This window comes from Protopterus annectens, chromosome 7.part0 (genome assembly GCF_019279795.1).
Source record: "Protopterus annectens isolate FY-2018-M chromosome 7.part0, PAN1.0, whole genome shotgun sequence".
NCBI lineage: Eukaryota > Metazoa > Chordata > Ceratodontiformes > Protopteridae > Protopterus > Protopterus annectens.
Genome location: NC_056739.1, coordinates 862,442,485 through 862,465,766, shown reverse-complemented (window position 1 = coordinate 862,465,766; position 23,282 = coordinate 862,442,485). Strand labels below are relative to the sequence as shown.

At 42.9% G+C, this 23,282-nt stretch overlaps 1 protein-coding gene across 2 annotated transcripts in view; it reads right to left on the bottom strand.

The window, feature by feature from the left end:
• Positions 1 to 23,282, bottom strand: part of LOC122806743 (ATR interacting protein) — a 1,230,392-nt gene that overhangs the window by 832,190 nt on the left and 374,920 nt on the right. The window contains exon 6 of one of the 2 annotated variants that reach the window (XM_044077416.1): positions 2,830 to 3,002. In XM_044077416.1, the coding sequence (XP_043933351.1) occupies positions 2,830 to 3,002 (173 nt within the window). The remainder of the gene's footprint in view (positions 1 to 2,829; positions 3,003 to 23,282) is intronic. The other variant, XM_044077417.1, reaches the window with a different exon arrangement.

Below are 23,282 nucleotides of genomic sequence, written 5' to 3'. Positions count from 1 at the left end.
ATGTGTTTATTACTTTTGTTTTACTGAAAATTTTAACCCCCTTCCCCCCTGCAGGACATTGCTGAACAGTTCTACTGCTTTCAAACAATAAGTCATGTGTTCCAACAGGGGGTACAAGGCATCCACTGATGACCCTTTTGGTCTATTTTCTCAGTAAAGACAGCTGAGTGGTGTCTCTAGGCCTCCTGGAGACTCAAAATGGCTGCATGCTTGGGTTGCTTTCAAACATCCTATTCAACTCTTCTCAAACCAATGCTGCTGTTACAGGCAGGCAATACACATAGCTACATCTAGGTGTTTGGAATCCTGTAGGCCTAAGAACCTTCCTCCCCCTGAGGATGAGCAAGTTGGTGACAGTTGCTCAGTCTTCCTCCCCCATCTGGCCTCACACACCCATGTCACTAACTTAACACCAGACATCTTGGCTGTAGTCAGCTCTTCATCAGTCTTTAGAACAGGGCCAGGTGAAAACGCAACAGCAAGCTATAAAATTGTACTGTGGATTTGCATAATAATGGATTAGGTTACAAATTTACTTTAGAAACGTCAAGTGCAACATCACCCCATAGCTCTCAATCAATGAAGAAAAAATTCAACAGAATCAGGGACAATCAATTTCACTTTTAAAATACCAACGCTATTAACCTGAGACATTGACAGATTAAGATAATGTGAAATAATATGCATTTGCTTAACTAAAATAAGTTTATACCTCTAATTATTGTTATTTAAGTATAATTCACCACCTTTTCTCCAAAAGTCAACAGTTTTAGGAGGGATTAAGAGGGACACAGCTAAAATCTGAGTCAAAATCAGGGACAGTTGAGAAGTATGGATCACTGGGTGCAACATTACTGAAGTTTAGGTTTCTTGCACTTAGCAGCTGATGAACTCTTTCATGCGATTCTCCCAAGCCACATACAATTTTATTTGGCGAAAACAGATGGCCTATGGCTTATCAAGTTTGCTGATGACTGCTAACTGGGTGCAGTCACTGAATCCCCCAAAGATGTCAACATACTACAAAATGGGCTTACACAGACAAATGATTGGTGTCAAACCCACGGACTAACAACGCATAAAAAGGCATCAACATCCCCTTCTGCAAAGGGGAAATCCCTGCTAATTACAGTATTAATAATATGCCCCTAAGTTCAAAACCAGTGGTGAGAGATTTAGGAAAGCAAGCTGATAGCTTTAATTTTGATCATCAGGTGTCCACAGTAGTAAGGAAGGCCTTCTACATTGCACACCTCATAAGCAACGGTACAGCATCCCAAGCTAAGGAGGTTCTATAACCCCCCTGTACTCTACTCTCATCAGGCCAATAATAGAGCACAATGCTCCCATCTGTATGTACCTCACCAGACATCTGCAGGAACTGGAAAGACCTCAGAGGTTTCTCATCAAGAAAATTCAGGGATGCAGCACATGACCTACTAAGACAGACTGAAGGTCCTATCACTTTACTCAGCATTTCATAAACTGCTTAGAGGAGACTTGTGCCTGGCCTACAGAGCAGTCTCAGTCCCTCACTTGATGAAGCTGCTGCATATCCGCAAATACAATGGGAGAAGATTCATTCACTCTAGGGATCTTTACCTAGCCTGTGATATTAACAGGACATGCTGGAGAGACAGTTACGTCACTCAGAGGTTACCACTCCTCTGGAACAAACTACAACTTCATGTAAAACAGAGCTTCTCACTTATCCTATTTAAGTGTAACCTGGACAACTGGATGGGAAAATGTAAATTTATGCCAAGAGTTTCACCTGTGTCCCTCTTAGACAGGGGCAGCCAGTGCCGATCTTAGATTTGCATGTAAACAAACTATGTATCTTGGGCCACAGGGGAACAAGGCTATAACATGGCTAGGCTTGTGGAGGCCTTACGATCAATAACCTAGTAACTTCCTATGGGGTCTATATTACGATGCCGACAGGGTTGTTCATCGAATGCCCCTATATTGATACATATCCACTGAAATACCAAAACTTTGAACGGCCACAAAAGCGATTTTTTCCCCCCAAGGAAAAAAATCACTGGGCCAACAATAAACAAAACAAACCAACAAACACAATGAAGTGGGGGGCTGTGCCTCCCCACACCCCCCTACTTAAATATACTAACTCAGCGGTCGCACTACAGTGGAGGAAAGGCCAAATTCCCAATGGCCAAGCAATTTTTCCCCTGGGAAAAAAATTTGCTTATATAGCCATTCGGAGTTTTGGTATTTCAGTGGATGTGTGCCGATGAAATGGTGCTCGATGAACAGCCCCTTCGAAAAGGTAATACAGACTCCCTCCCTATGATCCTATTTACAAACATTTACTGCAAACCAGAGTCTTAGGTAGCTTATGGAGTGCCCAGTGCAGTTTCCCGAACTGGTATCCACAAAACAAATATGTTTTTTATCGTCTGCTCATAGAAAGAGCCAACAAAAAAACAGGGACTTATGATTCACAGTGTAGCAATCCTCTAGTTACAGATGTAACAAGCCATTTGCTATAGTTACATTATCTCATATAAGCAGCTTCAGCACTTCAGCCCTGACAGCAAATATTGTATTGGCATTTACTTCTCAATGCCGATACTATAATATCACACCATCGGCAAATGCCAGTTGTATCTTCCAATAACTTAGGCCCAGAGCAGCCGCTCCCTTTGCCCAACTATGCTTCTGCTGTAAACATAACCAAACTAAGAATGGATCACAAAACACAGAAGACATAAAACATTTGCATTTGAAGGCTAAACACTTTGCTAGACCAACTACCAACTGGCTAAACCATACATTCACAAAGCCACTAATAGCAGAAGCACTTACATGTCTCACCTCTTTTGATGATGGAGAAAGAATGACATCTTCTTGCCCCTTCTGAGGAGCACTTTGGAGACCTTTCAGTTGCAAAGGCTGCCGTAGTGAGAAAAGAATTCTTTCCAGTTTGAGAAGAAACACAGCCGTCTAGTGTTGAAATTCCTGTAGTTTTTTCTCTAGGGCTATAGGAAAAGATTTACAAACATTTTAACTTTCTAAACAGAAATTTTTGTTTCATCAGTCACATTTCGAAAAAGAAAGGTCAATGTAATGAAAAAGATAACTTTTCCATAACCAGCTATCAGCACACCATGGGAAATCCCTCCCAGCAAATACTTTTTAGATACATCTGTATTACAATTTTAACCAATAAGGCAGAGGTATCCATCCACCCTCAGCACTTCTTACAGGGGTTCTGATTCATGACCCCCCCAGCAGGATGGAAAGCACATCCCAGATTCCAATAAGCACATGTGAAACTCAGACAACTTGTACAGTTAAGGATCTAACGCTTCCCTTAGGGTAAAAGGAAAACAGACTTGCTGACTCAAACCGCTTCCAATATTGACTCTTACAATCAAAAACTTGAAAGTTTGTTCTTTCTTAGCTCATTACCATAGGATCATATGAGGTTACTAAGCTATTGGCCCCGAGGCCCTTATAAGCCTAGTCAAGAGTTTAGCCCATATTTAGACAAGTCAGCAGCCAATACCCCTGTCCAGCAGGGACATGGGTGGAATCCCAGGGGTATATTTTCTGTTTCCCATCCAGTTATCCATGTTGCACTTAAAAAGAGGTACTCTGCTTGATGTGGAGAAAAAGCCTATTACATAGATGGGGGAGTCTCTGGGACACAAATCTGTCCCACCAAGTCCTGTTGATGTCACAGACCAGGTTGAGGTGCAAGTTACTTGAGTCGAACTTGACTTGCGGATATGCAGCAGTCCCATCAAGGTGGGGTCCATGAATGCCTTATATGGCAGACAGAGGTCACCTCTGAGGAATCTGTATGAAACAGAGCAGAGGGATAGGGCTTTTAGCCTATCAGTGTATGGTAGATGTTTGAGGCCCTGGATTCTCCTGGTGAGGAATCTCTGTGGTCTCTCCAGCTGCTGCATGTGCTTTGCGAGGTAGATGCCGAAAGGGGCGCTGTACTCGATAATGGGCCTTATAAGGGAAGAATACAGGGATGTTATGACCTCATTGTCCCTGGATGAAATACCCTTACTTATGAGGTGGGCCATGCAGAAGGCTTTCCGTACAATGGAAGTAACATGGTGGTCAAAAGTCAGGTTATCAATCTAAGTGCCCAAATCCCTCATGACCGAGTGCTTAGGACATTGTCATTAATGTGATAATTTCTGGGAACGTCACTCTCCCCGAAGGGGATGATGATGCATTTTCTGGTATTCAGCTTGAGGCCATGTTTCTGGCACCAGTCATGCATCTGAGTGAGACCCTCTTGGAGGATGTCCACATTACGAGGGGAATTGATGATAGCACTGAGCTTGCAGTCATCTGCAAACCTGGTCAGCCACAGCCCACTGGTTTTGGCCTGCACCTCAGAAAGTATATCCCAAACAACAGAGGCCCCAAGACCAAACCCTTGGGTACACCGCTTGTTAAAGGTCTACTGTTTGAGGTGGCTTCCCCTATTTTGACTATGTGGGTTCTATCAGTGAGCCAGTTGGCTACCCATCTGGTAACGTATGGATTGATGCCTAGTTGAGAGAGTTTATTATGTCTGAGTGGGGAATAGTGTTGAAGGCTTTGGCCAGGTCTAGGTAGACGAATGTGCAGTCTTCCCCCTCATCCATGGCGTTGGTGACCGTCTCAAAGAAGTCAACCAAATTGAACAGACACGACCTCCCCTTGATGAAGCCAAACTGTGTGGGATCAAGTGTTTGGAGGTTGCAAATGTCCTTGTTGATGAGGTCCATGATGCACCCGTTCCATGGCCTTGCAGATCAGGCTAGTTAGACTGATGGGTCTATAATTTTTCTGGATTGGTGGACACCCCACCTTTGTGTAAAGGGATGACAGTGGCTGTCCTCCACTCAGCTGGGATGAACCAGTACTCAGGCTTTGGTTGAATAGGGTGCCTAGTGGTGCTGCAAGTTCCAGCCTGAGTTCACATAGGATGCAGCCTGGGATGTTATCGGGTCCCATGGAGGCTGTATTTTTTGCCTTTGAGAGAGCAGTGATGACCTGTTGTGTAGATATAAGGGGAAGGGGGCAGGTACTGCACATGTCCTGATTTACTGATGGGGGGACAGGGGGGTAAAGTTTTCACTGAATCTGTCAGCCAGGAAGTTTGCTATATTTATGGCATTTGTATATGTGGTGTCCTTGACCACCAGTTCTGAACAGATCTGGGTGCTTCCTTTGAGGTTGCCCCTGTTTTAAAATTAAAAAGTTATTTTAGGTGAATAATTTTATCAGATTTAGTATTCTGTGAAGAATAGTGTAAAAAATAGGGTAGACCTCTAAGTTTTTTAACAGTTGTATTGAGTAGGTAGTAGTACTTGAAATAAATATATTTAACCTTAAAGACAAAAGGACATATTAACAAAAGCCCTTGTTATATTATACCAGTGTTAGGTCAAAATTAGGTACAACAATTTCTTCCCCCTTTCTTGAGTGACACCATTAAGTGACAATAATAGGTGGTCCTCAGGTTCCTGCAAAGGTATTAATATATATATACCTTGCAGGTACTTGTGGTAGAATAGTTGGTCCGGTTTTGTAAGTTGTAGCCATTAATTATTAAGTTGTTTATTATGTTTATTTTTTATTTTTATATGAAGGTTCTTTTATACATATTACACAACGCTCATTTATTGTATTAAGTAACAGGGAGGACTGTGATGCTTGAATATGTATTAATGCTGTCATTTTAAAAATTTAAAAATTTGATTGCTGCCCGGAGGAAATTTGATGATGTCATTTCCTATTTGTTTGATTTTTAAATGGAGTTTTATGCTTGAATTGTTTGTTTTATTCTCTGATGAAGCCACGGATTGCCGTGGCGAAAACGTTCTGGTTTTAAAATAAACGCGTTAAGGCAGTATTTGTGTTTGGTTTTGCCTGCTGACAAGGACCTCGCTTTATGGATTTACATATATGAAGAAGGTCTTATAATTGCCTCTAGTAGATGTGGCCAATTAGAAGTTTGCTTTGGAGGATTTCATTAGTGCTTTTATTTGCTTGTTCAGACTAAGGAGACCTTGCTTCCAATTGGGCACCTGCTCCTTCTTGGTCTTGGACAGCAATGTTTCCTTTTGTTATAGAGTTTATTTATTGCAGATGTCCCCAAAACAGGTTTGCTCTTCTTTGCAGAGGATGATTTAGTCCTGTCGGCTATGCCTGATTCTACACATCTATATAAATGTTCGTACAGTGGTGAAACTTTTGGATATTGGTGCCAGTTCCTACAGAGGGGGAGGGCGCTATGAAGCTGTTTATACCATCCCTCAAGGAGGCTGTAATCAGCTTTGGAGAAGTTTTTGTTCCTGATCCTAGCTACAGGGGAGTTGGGGAGATGGTGACTTTGAAAGTTACCTCTTTGTGGTCGGATCTTACCAGGGAGGATGATACTATAGGGGTGCTGCAGTGGTTACTCGTGTTGGTTAATACCAAGTCCAAGATATTATCACCCCTTATGGGGGTATCGACTAGCTGTTCCAAGGCATTTGCATTGACAAAATCAAGGAATCTCTGGGTATTTGTGGTGTAGCATGAGTAGTTCTTCTAGTCTGTCTGGGAGCTTAAAATTCACCCATAATCAGGGTAAAGGGTTGAATGTTGGTAGATTCGAACAGGTCCAAATAGTCAGATTGGGCATCTTGAGTCAGACTTGGGGGGCAGGTAGGTAGCTATGATTTGAATAGGGGTCTTGTCAATGGTTAACTGCACCTGAGTGTCTCCTGTGCGTCATACTGTTTGACCAGCCTGGAGGTGTGTATGTCTTTAATGTATATTGAAACGCCACCTCTTTTGGCTTTACTGCCCACAGGCTGGGGCCTGAATGTATGACAGGATGAGAAACCAAGTAAGGCTGGGGTGCTGTCCACAGCTTTGAACCAGATTTCTGTGACTGCACAGATATCAGCGTTTTCCAGGGTTAGGAATGCTTGCAATGAATGGAGTTTCATGTTTAGACTCCTAGCATTTAGCAGCATGACCTTTAATTTGTGTTTTGTTGAAATTTTTATGTTGGTAGTTTTAACCTCATCACTTTTCCTAAAAAAAGTTACTATAGGGGAGGCAACAGCCTTTGCCAGAAGCCTGAAGCCCAGGTGAGACAGATGCAGCCCATCTCTGGCAAAGCATTGTGGTCTGTTGATCATATCTTCCCAGGCTGTCAGGTACTGGATCCCCCTGGAATGACGCCAAAAACTAAGCCAATTGTTAAAGTCAATAATTTTCTGTTTCTACTGAGGCATAATTCTGGGTGACGGTAGAATGATGCTTAAGGCTAGGGACATACCTGCTTGGGACACAACCAGCGAGCTTAATCATGACTCTCTTCATATCGTCCAGAGAGGTATGTCTCAAGTCATTCACTCCATCATGAACTATGACAGAGTCAGAACAGTACCTGTTGTTGAGAGACTTGAGTGCGTGCGCGATATGAACATTCTGGCATCTGACAGACTACTTAACCCTGACTTTCTCCTTATCCAGCCTGGTGAGAGGGACATCTGTGCGTCTCACAATGGAGTTTCCTAGGATTAATATGTTGGGTTTATAGTGAAGCGTTAGTGGTTGTGAGGCACAGGTGTGTGGACTATGCATGGTATGTGGTGTGGAGAGCTGTGGAGATCATGTGTGTTTTTGCCTCTGAGGTCTCCTTTGTTTGGGTATGTTTATGCGAAGGATCTCCGCATGTGTAGGTGTGGGTGGTATTTGAGGTGTAGTGATTGTGTTGGCAACCTTTTCAGTGCCAGATATACTGGCCTGAGGAGGAGAGAGCTTGGATTCTAGGCTCCTAATGTAATTGCATCTCTCACAAATTGTGTTCCTAGTTGGTAGTAGTAGATGGTTGTCCGTGTACATGAGGCAGTTGCTACATTATCTCAGGATGCCCATAGCAACAAGACTGGCAGGAGAAACTGTAGGAAATTGTCCATCCATATTCGTTAGAATCTGAGGGTGAAAGGCCAGGGAGAGCTAAGGGGTGGGCCTAAAGCCCAAGTGCTTAAACCAAAACTAAGAACGTAGAATAACAATTTAGACAGGCTATAAACAAGCAGTAATAAATGCAATAGAACAGATGCAGTTGAAGACTTTAGAGAACAGGCAGCAAGTCACAGGAAGAAGCAAAGCAAGATGAGCAGAGTAGTAGGAAGAAACAAAAATTACAAAAATATAAGCAACTGAAGAAAATAAAAAACTTTAAAGTAAAAAAGGGATAGAGCAGGAACAGAAGATAATTCAAGGTTGAGGGACTAAGGGGTTTGGTCTTCCCAAATGATCTTTGTATTAGGTAGAATGAGCTAATGAGATGGAACTGGGAGAAGTGTCCCAGATCAAATTTACAGTAGGGGCAGGCAACTGCAAGAGCCATCAACTTTAAAAATAGAAAGGTTGGGGGGGGGGGGGCAAAAAAGGTTTCAGCAGAGATCAGAATACAATGCCAGCAAATATATAAATGATTCAGTAAAGCAAAAATAAGACAGTGCAGAACTATGAACAGTTAAAGTGCCAAAAATATACTTATCAGCTCAGCTCTATATTTCCAAATTGCTTGAGAAGCACAGAGATCAGAATACAATGTCCTGATTTACTGATGGGGGGGGACAGAGGGGGTAAAGTTTTCGCTGACCTGCAATGGAGCTCTGGAAGTTTGTACTATACCATCCAGGGGGCAGAGGCTAAGCTTTTTCATAGAGTCAAATGATGTCCTCAAACTTCAAACAAATGTTCATATCACTGGAATCATAAGGGTTACTAAGGAGGTATGAATGGCAAACTTCAGCACAAATTATTCTGATAATGGTAACAGTCTTAAGTTCTAGATGTTAAACTGTGTCTTGTAAGTCACAGTAAACCCAGTAACGATTAAGTTTGTAATATTTGGTAAACAACTTACAAACATCTCTGCAACCACTCAAGCTACACATATACTGTTTGCAGCAATTTTTATGTCCAGCTGAGCAGTTATCTGTGCTACTTGGTTGTAGAGATATTTAGAGAAACATGAAATTTATGACAATGTAAATGAGTATTACATGAACAAAAATTAATCACTAACTGCACTTGACAGAGGTCAACTATCAATATGCTGTGTTTGCCAGTATGTAAGCTTTAAGATGAAATCTTTCAATACTTTGGTTTTGGAATTACTGATGCAAATATAAACAAACAATATCCGACACCTGGAGGCATCAATAGGATGTAACTGCAGAGGCACCTGGAGATGTTACTCAACTGTAATGAGTTAAATGCATCTTATTCAACAAGCCACAAACTTAGAAAAATGCCTGAACAGTTACCTTTCAGGATGACTGGGCCTAGACAAGGTCCAAATCCAATACAGAGTGGTCAGATGAGTAATGAAAACAATAGAAAAAAAGTCCAAGTAGCCACTACAACCAAAACGAAATGAATCCAAAAGGCTACTAACGGAATCACAAAGACGCTGGAGACGTGAATAAATTCCACACTTTTAATGAAGGTTTAGCGCTTTCATCTAGTACAACTAGACTTCATCAGAACTTGAACAAGAAAATGTAGGCAGTTATACTTTGTGCGTCTGGATGTTAATAAAACAAATTCCGAGGTCTGACATCTTCATTAAAAGTGTGGAATTTATTCACGTCTCCAGCGTCTTTGTGATTCCGCTAGTAGCCTTTTGGATTCATTTCGTTTTGAGTAATGGAAACAATCAACTCAAGAACAGAATGATGCACTATTCTATGAAAGCTCTTATCTCCACCTAAAATCAAAGAAATCTGCCAACCATTCTCATGCTCCATAAAAGATTCAGATAAGGTAAATCCCATGAAACAGAAGCTCATTAAAAGAAATGGTCTCTTGTCTAGTCAGGATGTAATAGACAAGCCTTTGTGGGTTTTGTTGAAGCAGCTTTATTATGTACAAACACATTATGACTGAAGCTTACTAACTTTAACTTGGGTAACTTATACACAAACTAACTATATTCATTCTCACATACTTGCGCTCTGGCTGCACTTTCAAAATTGCACTAAGTACAACACATGTCTGCTGTTTATACATGCACATTCATTACTTGCTATGCTTCTTAAAGATGCATCACACACACAGCTTTACAGCCTCCCTCTGAGAAATAGATCATGTAATGCTGAGAAGATCAGTTAACATGCAAATAACACAAATAGCTTTTTTTTGTCATGCAGTTATACAGAACTATGTACGTATATACTGTTATGTCCAAGTCTCTGTGCATCTCACACTGGGTCTGGAAGTGCGACAAAATCGTGAGAGACAAAACTGAGAATTAGACTTCGCAATGGGAACGGTCTCTGCTGAATGTTCACCCTTAGGAATATTGGGAACATCACCAGGAATGAAATCAGAAGGTAGGACACATTCTGGAACAGAAACATTGTCTGGATTGCTCTGAGTCTAGAGTCTGTATCACAGGAACAATACTGCAATAACGATTCTGGTACAGGAAGGAGATGTCTGCGATTTCTCCTTACTCCACACCCTCAGATTCTACGAAATAGAACTGGTACATACTTGTTACTTGACCAATCCGGTCGAAACCTTTTTCTATTTGTATCCTCACTCACTCTCTCCTCCTTTCAATGAACAAAGAAATCTGCTCGATTTTTCATAAATAGACTTCTGGATAGAACACTTCTTGAATAACTGGGCTCTGATGGTTCTGTTGTTTTTAGCTTTAGGCTTCAAACTGGAACTAATAGGCAATGTTGTTCTGGTTTGCCTAGATAGAAGTCTCTGAGCAGGCGAGCCAAGTATATCATCACAGGGTATGTTTCTGAGTAAGTAAATTCAAAAAGACATAGGTATTGTCATGCTTTGATCTTTCTAGTAATTGCTTTGCACTCTGCACTTCATGTTCGGCTAGTCCATTTAACTTTGGATATTCTGGACTACTAGTAACATGTGCAAAATCCCATTCTCTTGAAAATTTCTGAAATAATTGACTAGTAAATGGAGTACCATTGTCAAAAAACTTTGTGTGGACTACCACGGACTGAGAAACGATGTTTCAATTTGGTAATGACAGTACTAAATCAATCTCAAACCAGTTCGAACAACAGTCTACCAATACTAAGTAATGCTGATTGGTCCACTCGAATATGTCGCTAGCTACTGTTGACCAAGGTAGTTCAGGAACTTCACTTAGCTGAAGTGGTTCTCTTTGCAAATGCGGTTTAGTACTAATGCATACTGAAGAAGAAAGTACTTCATCAATGTCTTTCACTAGTGAAGGCCAACATACTAGTTCTCTCGCCCTTCTCTTGATAGATTCAGAACATGGGTGACCACGATGCAAAATCTAAATATATTCATGTTGTAAGAAAGTAGGGACAACAATTTTAGGACCTTTGAAAAGAATGCCATCTTTCATCAACATCTCAGCTCTGTAAGGAAAACGTACAGTTGTGTACACTTACCATACATGTAGATGTTCAAGTACATTCACTGTTGCAGTCATCACATTTGGGTTATCCCTGCCAGGGTAGCTCTCAGTCGGCACGAATACCAGAAGCTTAGTATTCCTGCGTAGATTGCTGTCGCTTCAGGACTGACGTCAGGTCGTCAGTAATATAAAGTAAGGCAGCCAATGCCATTACATCAGTTTTTCTTGCCCTGTCAGAAGCCCAAGTGGGAGCCAGGATAAGGTGGGAGAACCCCACCAGTAGAAAGTAAATACCAAAAAGTTCCCTGTAATGAGAGAGAGAAAAGGGGGATGGAGGGAGGGAAACCAGGACTGCAACACTGAATACACTTGAAAATCTACATTTATGGTAAGTGTACACAACTATACTATGTTCTTCGTGTTTCAGTGTTGCAGTCATCACATTTGGGGTGATTCCCAAAGCTGAGGAAAAGGGTGGAGCAGTCAAGAAGACTCAGGGCTTGCTAGGACGCCCTGCAAGACTGCAGTGGCAAAGCCTGCCCTGGATTTGAAGAAGATAGGTAGGTGGTAATGCTTGGAGAAGGTATGTCCATGTTGCAGCATCCAGGATGTCCCTGGTGGGGACTCCTCTGAGGAACGCTGTAGAGGTTGAGGTTACCCTGGTAGAGAGAGTCCTGACCCTCTTAGTGGGAGGTTTCTCATGTTGCTTGTAGCAGAAATGGATGCAATGTGCTATCCATTTGGAAATGGTTTGTTTGGATAAGGATTTGCCATCTGCTCCTGCAGCAAAGTTGACTAACAACTGACTAGTCTTTCTAAATGATTTAGTCCTGTCTAGACAGAATCTGAGCTGTCTGTGCATATCTAGAGGGTGCAGTATTCTTTCCCCCTTGTTTTGTGGGTTAGGGAAAAAGGTGTGCAAATGAATGGATTGGTTGAGAGCCACACTGGACACCACTTTTGGCATGAAGGATGGATTAGTCCTGTCGGAGACCCTGTCAGCATGGAAAATGATTAAGGGTTCTACAGCCATTAGTGCTTGTAGCTCGGATACTCATGTTGAAGTGATGGCCAGAAGCAAGGCTGTCTTCAATGAGAGAAACTTTAACTCTGCTGAAGCTGTTGGTTCGAAGGGGGGCAGGATGAGTTTCTCCAGCACAAAGTTTAGGTCCCAACCTGGGGTAAGTGCTCTCCTGGGTGGCCTCAAGTTGCTAGCTCCTCTTTGGAACTGTTTGATGAGAGGGTGTGAGGAAAAAGGTTGGTCAGTGCTGAAATGAGCAGAGATAGCAGAGTCATGAATTTTAATACAGGAAAAGGATAGACCACTGTGTAGTAGGTCAACTAGTTAATCCAGGAGAGGTAGGGAGGGTGTGCCGTATTGGCGCGCTCAGCCTAGATCCAGGTCAACATAACACTTTCTAGTGCTAGGGAATCTGGTCTCATGTATAACATCTAGAACCTGTTTACTGAGACTGGCAGCTTGTACAGTGGTCAGGGAATAAGCCAGGCTGCCAAATTGAGGGTCTGCAATTGGGGATGCATGAATTCTCCTTCCCTCTGGGTCAGGAGTGTTGGGATATGAGGGAGATGCCATGGTGGCAGAGGAGACAAACTGCGCAGCATTGGGTACCAGTGCTGACGTGGCCAGTCTGTGGCTATCAGGATTGTCCTTGGTTTTTCCTCCATTATTTTAAGAAGTACCCTGGTAATGAGAGGTAGTTGGGGAAATGCATAGACCAAGAGGTTGACCCACTGGAAGGATACAGCATCCACTTTTCAGGCCCTGCAGTGAGGCTCCCTGGTGCAGCACTTGCTGAGCTGATGATTGGAGTGGAAAGCAAAGAGGTCGACCTTCGAGGTACCCTACGGGTTCCTATTACGTTATCGAACTTCACCAAGTTCGAACCCTATATGGTCGTAACCATATAGTCGAACTTGCTGAATTTCAAACACAAAAAAAAAAAATAAAATAAAAGATGCAACAGTAAACTAACTGTTGTGGAAAGGGAATATTTCCCTTTACTGCACTGTAGTGCGATCTTGGAGTTGGTATATTTAAAGAGAGGGGGGTGTGGGGGGTGCAGGGGGGCTTGCCTCCCTGCTTGCAACACCCAGTGTTCAAAGTTTTGAAACTTCGAACAGACAAGTTCGATATTGTCGTGCTCGAAGTTCGAAAACTTCAATCACGTAACAGGAACCCGTACCCCATTGCTTGGAGGGGCAATGCCTACTGAACCTGGGTGGTTGGACCTGCAAGAAATCCTTAACTGTCTGCATAGATTTAGCCTTTTCTTCCATCTTTCTTAAGACTTCTTCTGCCTTGGTGCCAAATAAGTGGTCTTTGTGCAAGGGTGCATCCAATAGTTTAGATTTGACATGGTTTGGTAAGAGCTGTTCCTTAAGCCAAGTATGCCTTCTAAGGACAGAACCGATGACTGCTGCCCTGCAAGATGCTTCTAGGGCATCAAAACCACAGTGTATGGTGTGCTTAGTTACTTGGCTTGCAGACTCTTGCAGCTCTATTTTCTGCATAAGCAGGAAAAGTTGATATTTTTTGCTTGAGGAGTTCCACGGCATGCTGCTGAAATTTTAGCATATGAACGGACAATTTAGTGTTGTGATAGCAAGAGTACCAGAGGTATATACTTTTTTAACCCATCTGTTTAATGATTGGAAATCCCTATCTGAGGGGGTGGGATTCTCAAGCAGAAGTTGCTTTAATTTCTTTTGGCCCTTGGGAGATAACCTCAGGGTCAGAAGTAAGACATTTGAAATGAAATTTGAGAGAGTCAGGGACTCCAATACTGGTCAGATACCTTGGGAGCAGGAGGGTGGGTGTCCGGAGTTAAACTAGATTACATGAAAACATCATCCACAACATCCAGGACAGGAGGAATGGCCAAGGGTCTGTGCTGTGGAAGATCTAAATATTCCCAGTCTCTCTTTTTAGACTAAGGGTAGTCCTGACATTCTCACTGGAAATGCTCCCTTAAAGTATGAAGGGTTTCCCCAAAGGAAAAAATGTTGGGTGGAGAGACTGAAGGAATGGATTCCTCTGCATCAGAATCTTCATAAGGAGAAAAGGGTTGCATATCTTTATATTCAGAGGCATCAGACTCTTGTTCAGAAAAGACTACTGGGGACAAATCTCTCTTTTGGAAGGGGTAGCTTGGCTTCCGCCATTTTAAGCATTTGAGACTGAGGCAAGGAAGCAGGTGCCTCAGATGGGATCAGTTTCTTGGGTGTGGTTCGTATCCTTGGCCTTAGCAACTTAGTAAATTTCGAAAGAACAGCAGACACGAAAGAAGTCATCGGTTTGTGTTGAGAAACGGTAGTGCGAAGTACTTCCTCAGAAGCCGGTGCCTGCTCAGCGGCTCCGGACACATCCAAGGCAGAGACAACTTCAGGATCCTTAGTCAAAGAGTTTTGCTGCATACCAGACTCCGAAAGGGTCTCGATAGCAGCCTGCGAATCCACAGAACCAGGCATCAGGGGGCTGCGGAAGCACCTCACTGAGGACTGGAGAACTGACAACTAGCTTAACGGAAGTGTTGTCTGAAGGTTTTGACCTGTGCAGTCTTTTATCTTTACTTTTTTGTTAGATCTGCTGTCGGATGGCTTACCAAAGCTACATCGGAAATAGAGGACTGAGAGCGAAAACATGTAGTTACAATAAGGGCCCGAAGACGTATAGTTCCGATGCTAAACAAAGCACAAAAGCGGCAGCTGGGGACGTCGTGGTCTGGGCCTAAGCAAGTGACGCAGTAAGAATGAAAGTCTTGGTGTGGTATTTGCTTTCCACAGGCAAGACGGTGGTTAATTTTCTGACATCGGTTAGAGCAAGAAAACAAGGATCCCCAATGGGGTACTTAGCTTTAGAAGGCTTCAACTTCAATTCGGAAAATGAAAACGCAGGTAGCGGCCTACCGGCACTCATGCAAACTGCTTCTGCTTCGGGCTCCTCTGCAAGAAAGACTGATGTAATGGCATCAGCTGCCTTACTTTATACTACTGACGACATGACGTCAGTCCTGAAGTGACAGCAACTGATGCAGAAATACTAAGCCTCTTGGATTCGGGCCGACTGAGGGCTACCCTGGCAGGGATAACCCAAATGTGATGACTGCAACAGAGAAAAGTACAGTTTTGTACCTACCATAAATGTAGATGTTCGAAGATCCACATTGCTGCAGTCCTTACACTTGGGTAGTCCGCTGTCCTCGGTCGGCCCGAATATCAAAGTATAAGGCTGACGTCGGTCAAGGCGCATTTGACTGACATCAGGACGTCAGGGTACAAATGCGCATGACCGACGTCATATCCTCAGTCTTTTCTTGCCCCAGATGTCAGAAGACCCTAAAAATAAAGGTCAAAACCAAAAGACAGCAAACAAACATCCAAGCACCCTTGCCCTAATTATATGTACAAAATATACACTATATACACAATATGTACAACTCAACCCACACAACCACCTCTAACTACAGAGGGGAAGGAGGGAGTAAATTGGACTGCAGCAATGTGGATCTTGAACATCTACATTTATGGTAGGTACAAAACTGTACTATGTTCTTCATCTCACATTGCTGCAGTCCTTACACTTGGGTAGAATCCCAAAGCAGAGGTATGGGAGGATGGTCAAACTATAAGGAAGCAGGAGCTGCCAAAATGCCCTGCAAAACAGCAGTGGCAAAACCAGCCCTGGATTTAGAGTAAAGTGGCAGGTGATAATGCCTAGAGAAAGTATGCACTGAACTCCAAGTAGCTGCCTCCAAAATATCCTTGGTTGCCACCCCTCTCAAAAAAGCTGTCGAAGTGGCAGTAGCTCTAGTGGAATGAGGCCTAATCCCAGCTGGAATCTCCTTGCCATGATGGGAATAACAGAAAGCAATGCAAAACCCAATCCACTTAGAAATAGTTTGTTTTGACACAGGCTTGCCCTGAGAACTCAAAGCAAAAGAAACAAATAACTGCTGAGACTGCCTGAACCCTTTAGTTCTGTCCAAATAATATCGCAACTGCCTGTGTACATCTAAAGTGTGCAAAATCTTTTCCCCTTTATTTTGAGGATTTGCATAAAAAGTAGGCAAATGAATAGTTTGGTTTAAAGCCACACTAGAAACCACTTTAGGCATAAAGGAAGGATTAGTACGTAAAGATACCCTATCCTTATGGAAAATTAAGAAAGGCTCAACCGCCATAAGGGCCTGCAATTCAGAAACCCTTCTTGCAGAGGTAATTGCCAACAAAAAAGCAGTCTTCCATGATAAATATTTCAACTCAGAAGTAGCTGCAGGCTCAAAAGGTTGTAGAGTGAGTTTCTCCAACACAAAATTGAGATCCCAAGCAGGAGTAGGAGCTCTTCGTGGGGGTCTTATATTCTTTGCCCCTCTAAGAAATTGCTTGAACAAAGGATGAGAAAACAATGGTGGGTCACAATCATAGTGAGCCGAAATTGCTGCAGCATGAACCTTAATAGAAGAGAAAGACAAACCTTTGTCCAGTAACTCAGTAAGATATTGAAGAGCCACACTCAAATTAGGCTCAGAAACATCAAAATCTTTTGCTGCACTCCAAAATAAAAATCTCTTCCATTTATCTGCGTACACTTTCCTTGTACTAGGCCTTCTAGCTTCCAAAATCATATTCAAAACCTGTTGTGGAAGTTGAGACCCTCTATGGTTCAAAACAGAATATGCCAGGCTGTTAGGTGAAGAGAGTGAAGTTTGACATTGAGCAAATGGCTGTCCTCCTGTGACAACAGGTGTGGAATCGAAGGCAAAGGCCATGGAGGCTTCCGTACCAGACTTCTCAGTAATGGGTACCAGTGCTGTCGAGGCCAATCTGGAGCTATTAAAATCATCCTTGGCTTGTCCTGTCTGACCTTTAGAAGTACCTTTGGGAGGAGAGGCAGAGGTGGAAAGGCATACACATGAAGATTGCTCCAATTGAAAGAAAGAGCATCCACTTTCCAAGCTGTGGGATGAAACCTTTTGTGCAAAACTTTGGCAGCTGATGGTTTAGTGGAGAAGCGAACAGATCTATGTCTGGAGTTCCCCATGACACTGTCAATTTCTGAAATACATGAGGATCCAATTTCCACTCGTGGGGATCCATAATTGCCTGCTCAACACATCTGCTAAGGAGTTCTGTGCTCCTGGCAGAAACCTTGCCTGAAGATTGAGCTGTAAACTGAGAGCAGTCTCCCACAAAATCATTGCTTGCCTGCATAGAGGATAAGAATGTTCCCCTTGCTTGTTGATGTACCACATGACAGTTGTGTTGTCTGTTAGAATCAACACCTGCCCTGGAAGAAGTAAATCCTTGAAAGCTATTAATGCAAACTGGACTGCCAACATCTCCTTCAGGTTGATATGTAGATGTTGTAGTCTGGCAGGCCACTTGTCTTGTATCCACTTTCCATTTAGATGAGCTCCCCAAGCTTTGTCTGAGGCATCTGTCGTTAAAATCTGACTCGCCTCTGGCCGGGTCACAGAGAGTCCCTTGTTTAGGTGACATTCCTGAGCCCACCACAAAATTCCTTTTGAATGCAAGGTATTATTTGAATGACAGTGTCCAGATCCTGGCAGTGCTGTGTCCATACATTTTTGAGATACCATTGCAGCTTCCTCATATGCAGTTTGGCATTGGGAAGCACCAGAATACAAGATGCCATGAACCCTAAGGCTTGAAGGACTGTCCTTGCAGTCAGCCCGGACTGATGAGATAGTTGATGGAAGTAAAGGGATAGACTCTCTTGTTTGTCCGGGGTTAAAAAGGCCATCTGGGATGCTGTATTCAGTCTCACACCCAGAAAGCACATGTCCTGAGAGGGTACTAGACTGGACTTTATTTCGTTCACAGAATACCCCAGGCATCTTAGCACTGCTATCACATATTCCAAATGATGAAGAAACTCTTCCCTTCCTTGAGCCAGAATCAGGCAGTCGTCCAAATAAGGATAGATCTGTATACCTTTTAGCCTGAAGAAGGCTATCACTGGAGCCAGAACTTTCGTGAACACTCTGGGCGCAGTAGATAAGCCAAAGGGCAATGCAGAGAACTGATAGTGAGAAGTCCCAGCTCGAAAACGCAGATACTTCCTGCAACTTAGTCTGATAGGAACATGAAGGTAAGCCTCCTTGAGATCCAAAGTTACCATCCAATGATCTTTGCCCAGCAGAGGTAAAAGCTGCTGTAACGTCAACATTTTGAACTTGGGAATGTCCAGATAAGTGTTGAGGGTAGATAAATCCAAAATTGGTCTCCACGTGTTCCCCTTCTTTGGTACTAGAAACAGGCGAGAATAAAATCCTAGGCCCACTTCTGGCATAGGGACCGGCTGTATGGCCCCTATTTGGAATAACATAGAAACTTGCTTGTGAGCCTCTATTCTTTGCTGAGGAGGAATGTCTGGCATGCCTTTGAAAGGAGGCAAGGTATGGAAATAAAACCTGTAACCGTGGTGTATGATATCCAATACCCATCTGTCTTGGGTAATTAAACTCCAATTTTCTTTGAAAAGTGCCAACCTTCCTCCCAAAGGTGCTGCCAGACGAGAAGGCTCTGGCAGCTGAAAAGGTAGGTCATTGGGTCTGTTTACGAAAGGACTGACCCCTGCCCTCACCCGAAGACTGTGCAGGAGAACTCCCTGTTCTAGGCCTGAAAGAGCCCTGAGCTCTACCCCTACCACGCCTAGATCTACCCCTAGGCTGGGAATCATAAGAAGGATACGTCCACCCCTTAGTAGGCCAATTTCTACTAAACTTTGGAGGCTGGACCTGCAAAAATCTTTAACAGTCTGCATAGACTTAGCCTTGTCTTCCATTTTCTTTAAAACTGCCTCAACAGGAGGACCAAACAACACGTCAGATTGTAAAGGAGCATCTAAAATCCTTGTTTTAACATGTTCAGATAAATTTTGATCCCTCAGCCAGGCGTGCCTGCGAAGAACTGACCCAGTGGCAGCCACCCTAGACGAGGCCTGTACAGCATCAAAACCACATTGCAAAGAATGCTTACCCACCTGTTCAGAAACATGTACTAAATCTTGCAACTCTTTACAATCAATACCTTCTGCCAGAGCATCAACCTTAGACTTCAATTGTGAAAGGAGATAGTTTTGGTATTTCAACATGTGGAACTGGCAATTCAAAGCCCTCATAGCAAGAGTGGAAGAAGTATAAACTTTCTTTCCCCATCTATCCAAGGCCCTGGCCTCTTTGTCTGCAGGAACTGGATTCTTTACAACAGAAGCCTTAACACCTTTAGGCCCCTGGCTAACAGTTTCTGGGTCTGCCCTAGGACTCTTAAAAGATACTTATGAGCTTCAGGCACCCTGTAATACCTATCCGGTTTAACAGGAGCAGGAGGCAAAGAATCAGGATTAAGAGAAGCCTCTGTAAAACATCTTCCACTACATCCAAAACAGGAGGTATAGCCAAAGGCCTATGCTGGGGTAAAACAAAAATTCCCTAAGCCTTTTCCTGGAATCAGAGAAGTCCTGACCTTCCCACTTAAAATGCTCCCTCATGGAATGAAGAGTTTCTGAAAAGAAAAATCCTCAGGAGGAGAAGCAGAAGGAGTAGAATCATCCACATCAGAATCAGAATAAGGAGAGTACTCCTGCAAGTCTTCAGCCGAAGACTCTGAAATATCTGAAGCCTGCTCAAAACTCCCTAGCTCAGGCTCCACCCTAGGTCTCTTATCAGGAGGGGGCATAGAACCCCTAATCAAAGTAATCAAATCTTCTGCCATTTTAAGCATATGCTTCTTGGGCACAGTTCCTGAAGAGCTAGGGGTCACACCAACTGAAGCTAAACCTGGCCTGCCCCTGGGAGAAGCCTTGGAAACAGAAGGAGAGGGCCTAACCACCCTAGGCAGGGAGGGGAGTATAGTAACCTGAGAAACCCCATCAGCCTGGCCTGCCTCCTGAGAGGCCACATCCTGCAATAACAAAGTCTCTCCCTGGGATCCCAAAGAAACCTCCAGTGGAACCACCAGCTCCACCGACACCTCTAAAGAACCGGCGTCCGGTACTGACGGTTCCTCTAGCCTAGGTTTAACTGCTTTGTCCTTGCGCTTCTTCGAAGAAGCGGGCGTCGGAGCATCCGACGGCATTTTATAATTGCACCGCTTCCCGAAGACTAACCTGGCACAATCTAATCTTCTCTTAATAGTGCGCTTATTGAATCTAGCACAAGAGCGACACCCAACAACGCCGTGCTCAGGCCCTAAACAAGGAATACACAAAGTATGGTAGTCTCTATGCGGTATCTGTTTCCCACAAGAAATACAATTATTCACTTTTTCTGACATCCGGTAAACCACTGAGGCAAGAAAAACTAAAATATTCTAACGGGTACTTAGCCAACTTTGACTCTGTCTGAAACTCTGAAATCGAACAATTTCAGAACGCCAACCGGCACTTGCAACGCTGCTTCTGCATCGGACCATGCGGCAAAAAAGACTGAGGATATGACGTCGGTCATGCGCATTTGTACCCTGACATCCTGATGTCAGTCAAATGCGCCTTGACCGACGTCAGCCTTATACTTTGATATTCGGGCCGACCGAGGACAGCGGACTACCCAAGTGTAAGGACTGCAGCAATGTGAGATGAAGAACATCATGAAGAACATCAGTTTTGCACTTCAGGTGGTACATGAGATTGACGGCCATCCAACATTAATGCAGTGGTTGAGCTTTTGCAAAACTGGATCACTCTGTATATCATCTCAACTCATCAAATCTAGTGGCAGAAAAATTACGCACTGCCATTACATCAAAATCACAATTCTCTGCGTCAAGCTGTTCCGTTGTATTTTTGGGTGATTTGGATAAGGTATCAGCCAGACAAAAAAGTTTACCTTTTGTATAGACCATTTTGAAGTTATACTTTTGCAATTTGAGCATCATTCTTTGTAATCTCACTGGAGACGAATGCATAGGCTTCTTTAGAATAGGAACTAGAGGTTGGTGATCAGTTTCAATCTGAATAGCTTGACCACAGATATAATCATGAAAATTTGAACATGCAGATACTATTGCCAAAAGTTCTCTCTCAGTTTGAGCATACTGCATTTCAGTTTGGGTAAGTATTCTAGATGCAGAGGCTACTGGTCTGCCTTCTTGAAGAATAACGGCTCCAAGACCAAATTTTGAAGCATCACTGGAAAAAGTGACTGGTTTATTGACATAGTATCTTAATGTAGGCAGGGGGACAATTTTCTGCTTAAGGACTTTAAAAATGCCTTCTGGTGCTGTTCCAACCAAGATCATGTAACATTTTTGCACGTTAGCTCTCTTAAAAATGCTGTCAAACTCACTGAAGTGTGGTATAAACTTGTCTAAATCATTGACCATGCCAAGGAAATGCTGCAGAGCTTGAATATTATCTGGCGTTTATATCTCAAGATTAGCTGCTGGTCTTACGCCACTGCTAGCAAATAAATGACTTGCATATGTAACTTCTGGTAGCCTGAATTTGTACTTCAGAGAATTGAGCTTTAAGTTCACTTCATGTGCTTTGTCTGGAACTTGGTCATGCTCTGCTTAACCATTGCCTCCAGTCAATAAATCATCTACTATTCTGGCACAAGGATAACCAGAAAAAATTTGCTCCACTACACCCTGGAAGATTTCACTTGCAGAATTTATTCCAAATGGCATCTTCAAGACTATCTGCCAAATGGGGTAACAAAAGTGGTCAGTAATGAGGATTTGCGATCAAGCATCACTTGCCAAAATGAACTTTTTGCATCCAAGACAGAAAAAACAGTGGCATTCAGTATTAGGGCTGTGACCTCTGACTGTACGCACTGGATGATGCGGTCTCTCTAATGCTTTGTTCAAATCTCTTGGGTCAATAAATATTCTGAATTCGTCCGAGTCTTTCTTGTGGGCTGCTACCATGGACAACACCCATTCAATTGGTTCTGTAACTGGACAAGTTACACCTTGTTGCACCATTTTATCCAGCTGAGCTTTGACTTGATCTTGCATAGCTATTGGAACTTTTCTTGCTAGTCTGACTACTGGACTGATCTCTGGGTCTAGGTTCATAAAATACACAACTGGAAGTTTGCCCAACTTGTCATCAAAAACATCAGCATACTCAGAAAATGGCTTAAAAAAATTGGAACTAGGATATGCACTTATTTGATTAATTTTTTTGGTAAAAGAAAGGAGATTCATTATCAAACTGTCTCTGAGATCCAATAATGACTGCACAGGTCTTCAAACTACATAGAACAAGCGGTAACAGTTCTTAGCCAAATAACATGAAAGCACTACTGAGCTTTTGGTTTGAATTTCTTCACATTCATAAGCAACAAGTTTCGCACGACTAGCCACATTGAGCTGATCGTTAGTTCTCACCGTAGCAAATGAGTCTACTGATATAACATTACACTTTGAACCAGTGTCTACTTTGAGCTTGGTGGATTTGCCATTGATCTGGAGAATACAAAGCACTTTGTTCTTTGCCAACAAATTCACTACATCGACCCCTTCACCAATTACTGATACATCATCTACATAGAAAGTAGAAAGCTGAAATTCTACTTGATCAATTTGCTTTCTTGAGTGACCCTGCTTTGTAACCGTGTGAAGCTTAACTGATTTGCAAAACATTTGAAAATGGTTCCTTTTTTTTTTTTTTTTTTTTTTTACCGCTTGTGGCATTGCTGCCAAATGCTAAACATTTTTCTCTTTTAGACTCATGACTGGCACCACAATTGCGACAGTTAACAATAAAGCTGGATTTAGGTTTTGCTGACTCACGCTTGTACTGCACTGAGCAATCTTTGTTCTGCATTGAGCATGCTCCTTTAACTGAACTAGTCTTAGAACTTGCTGGAAA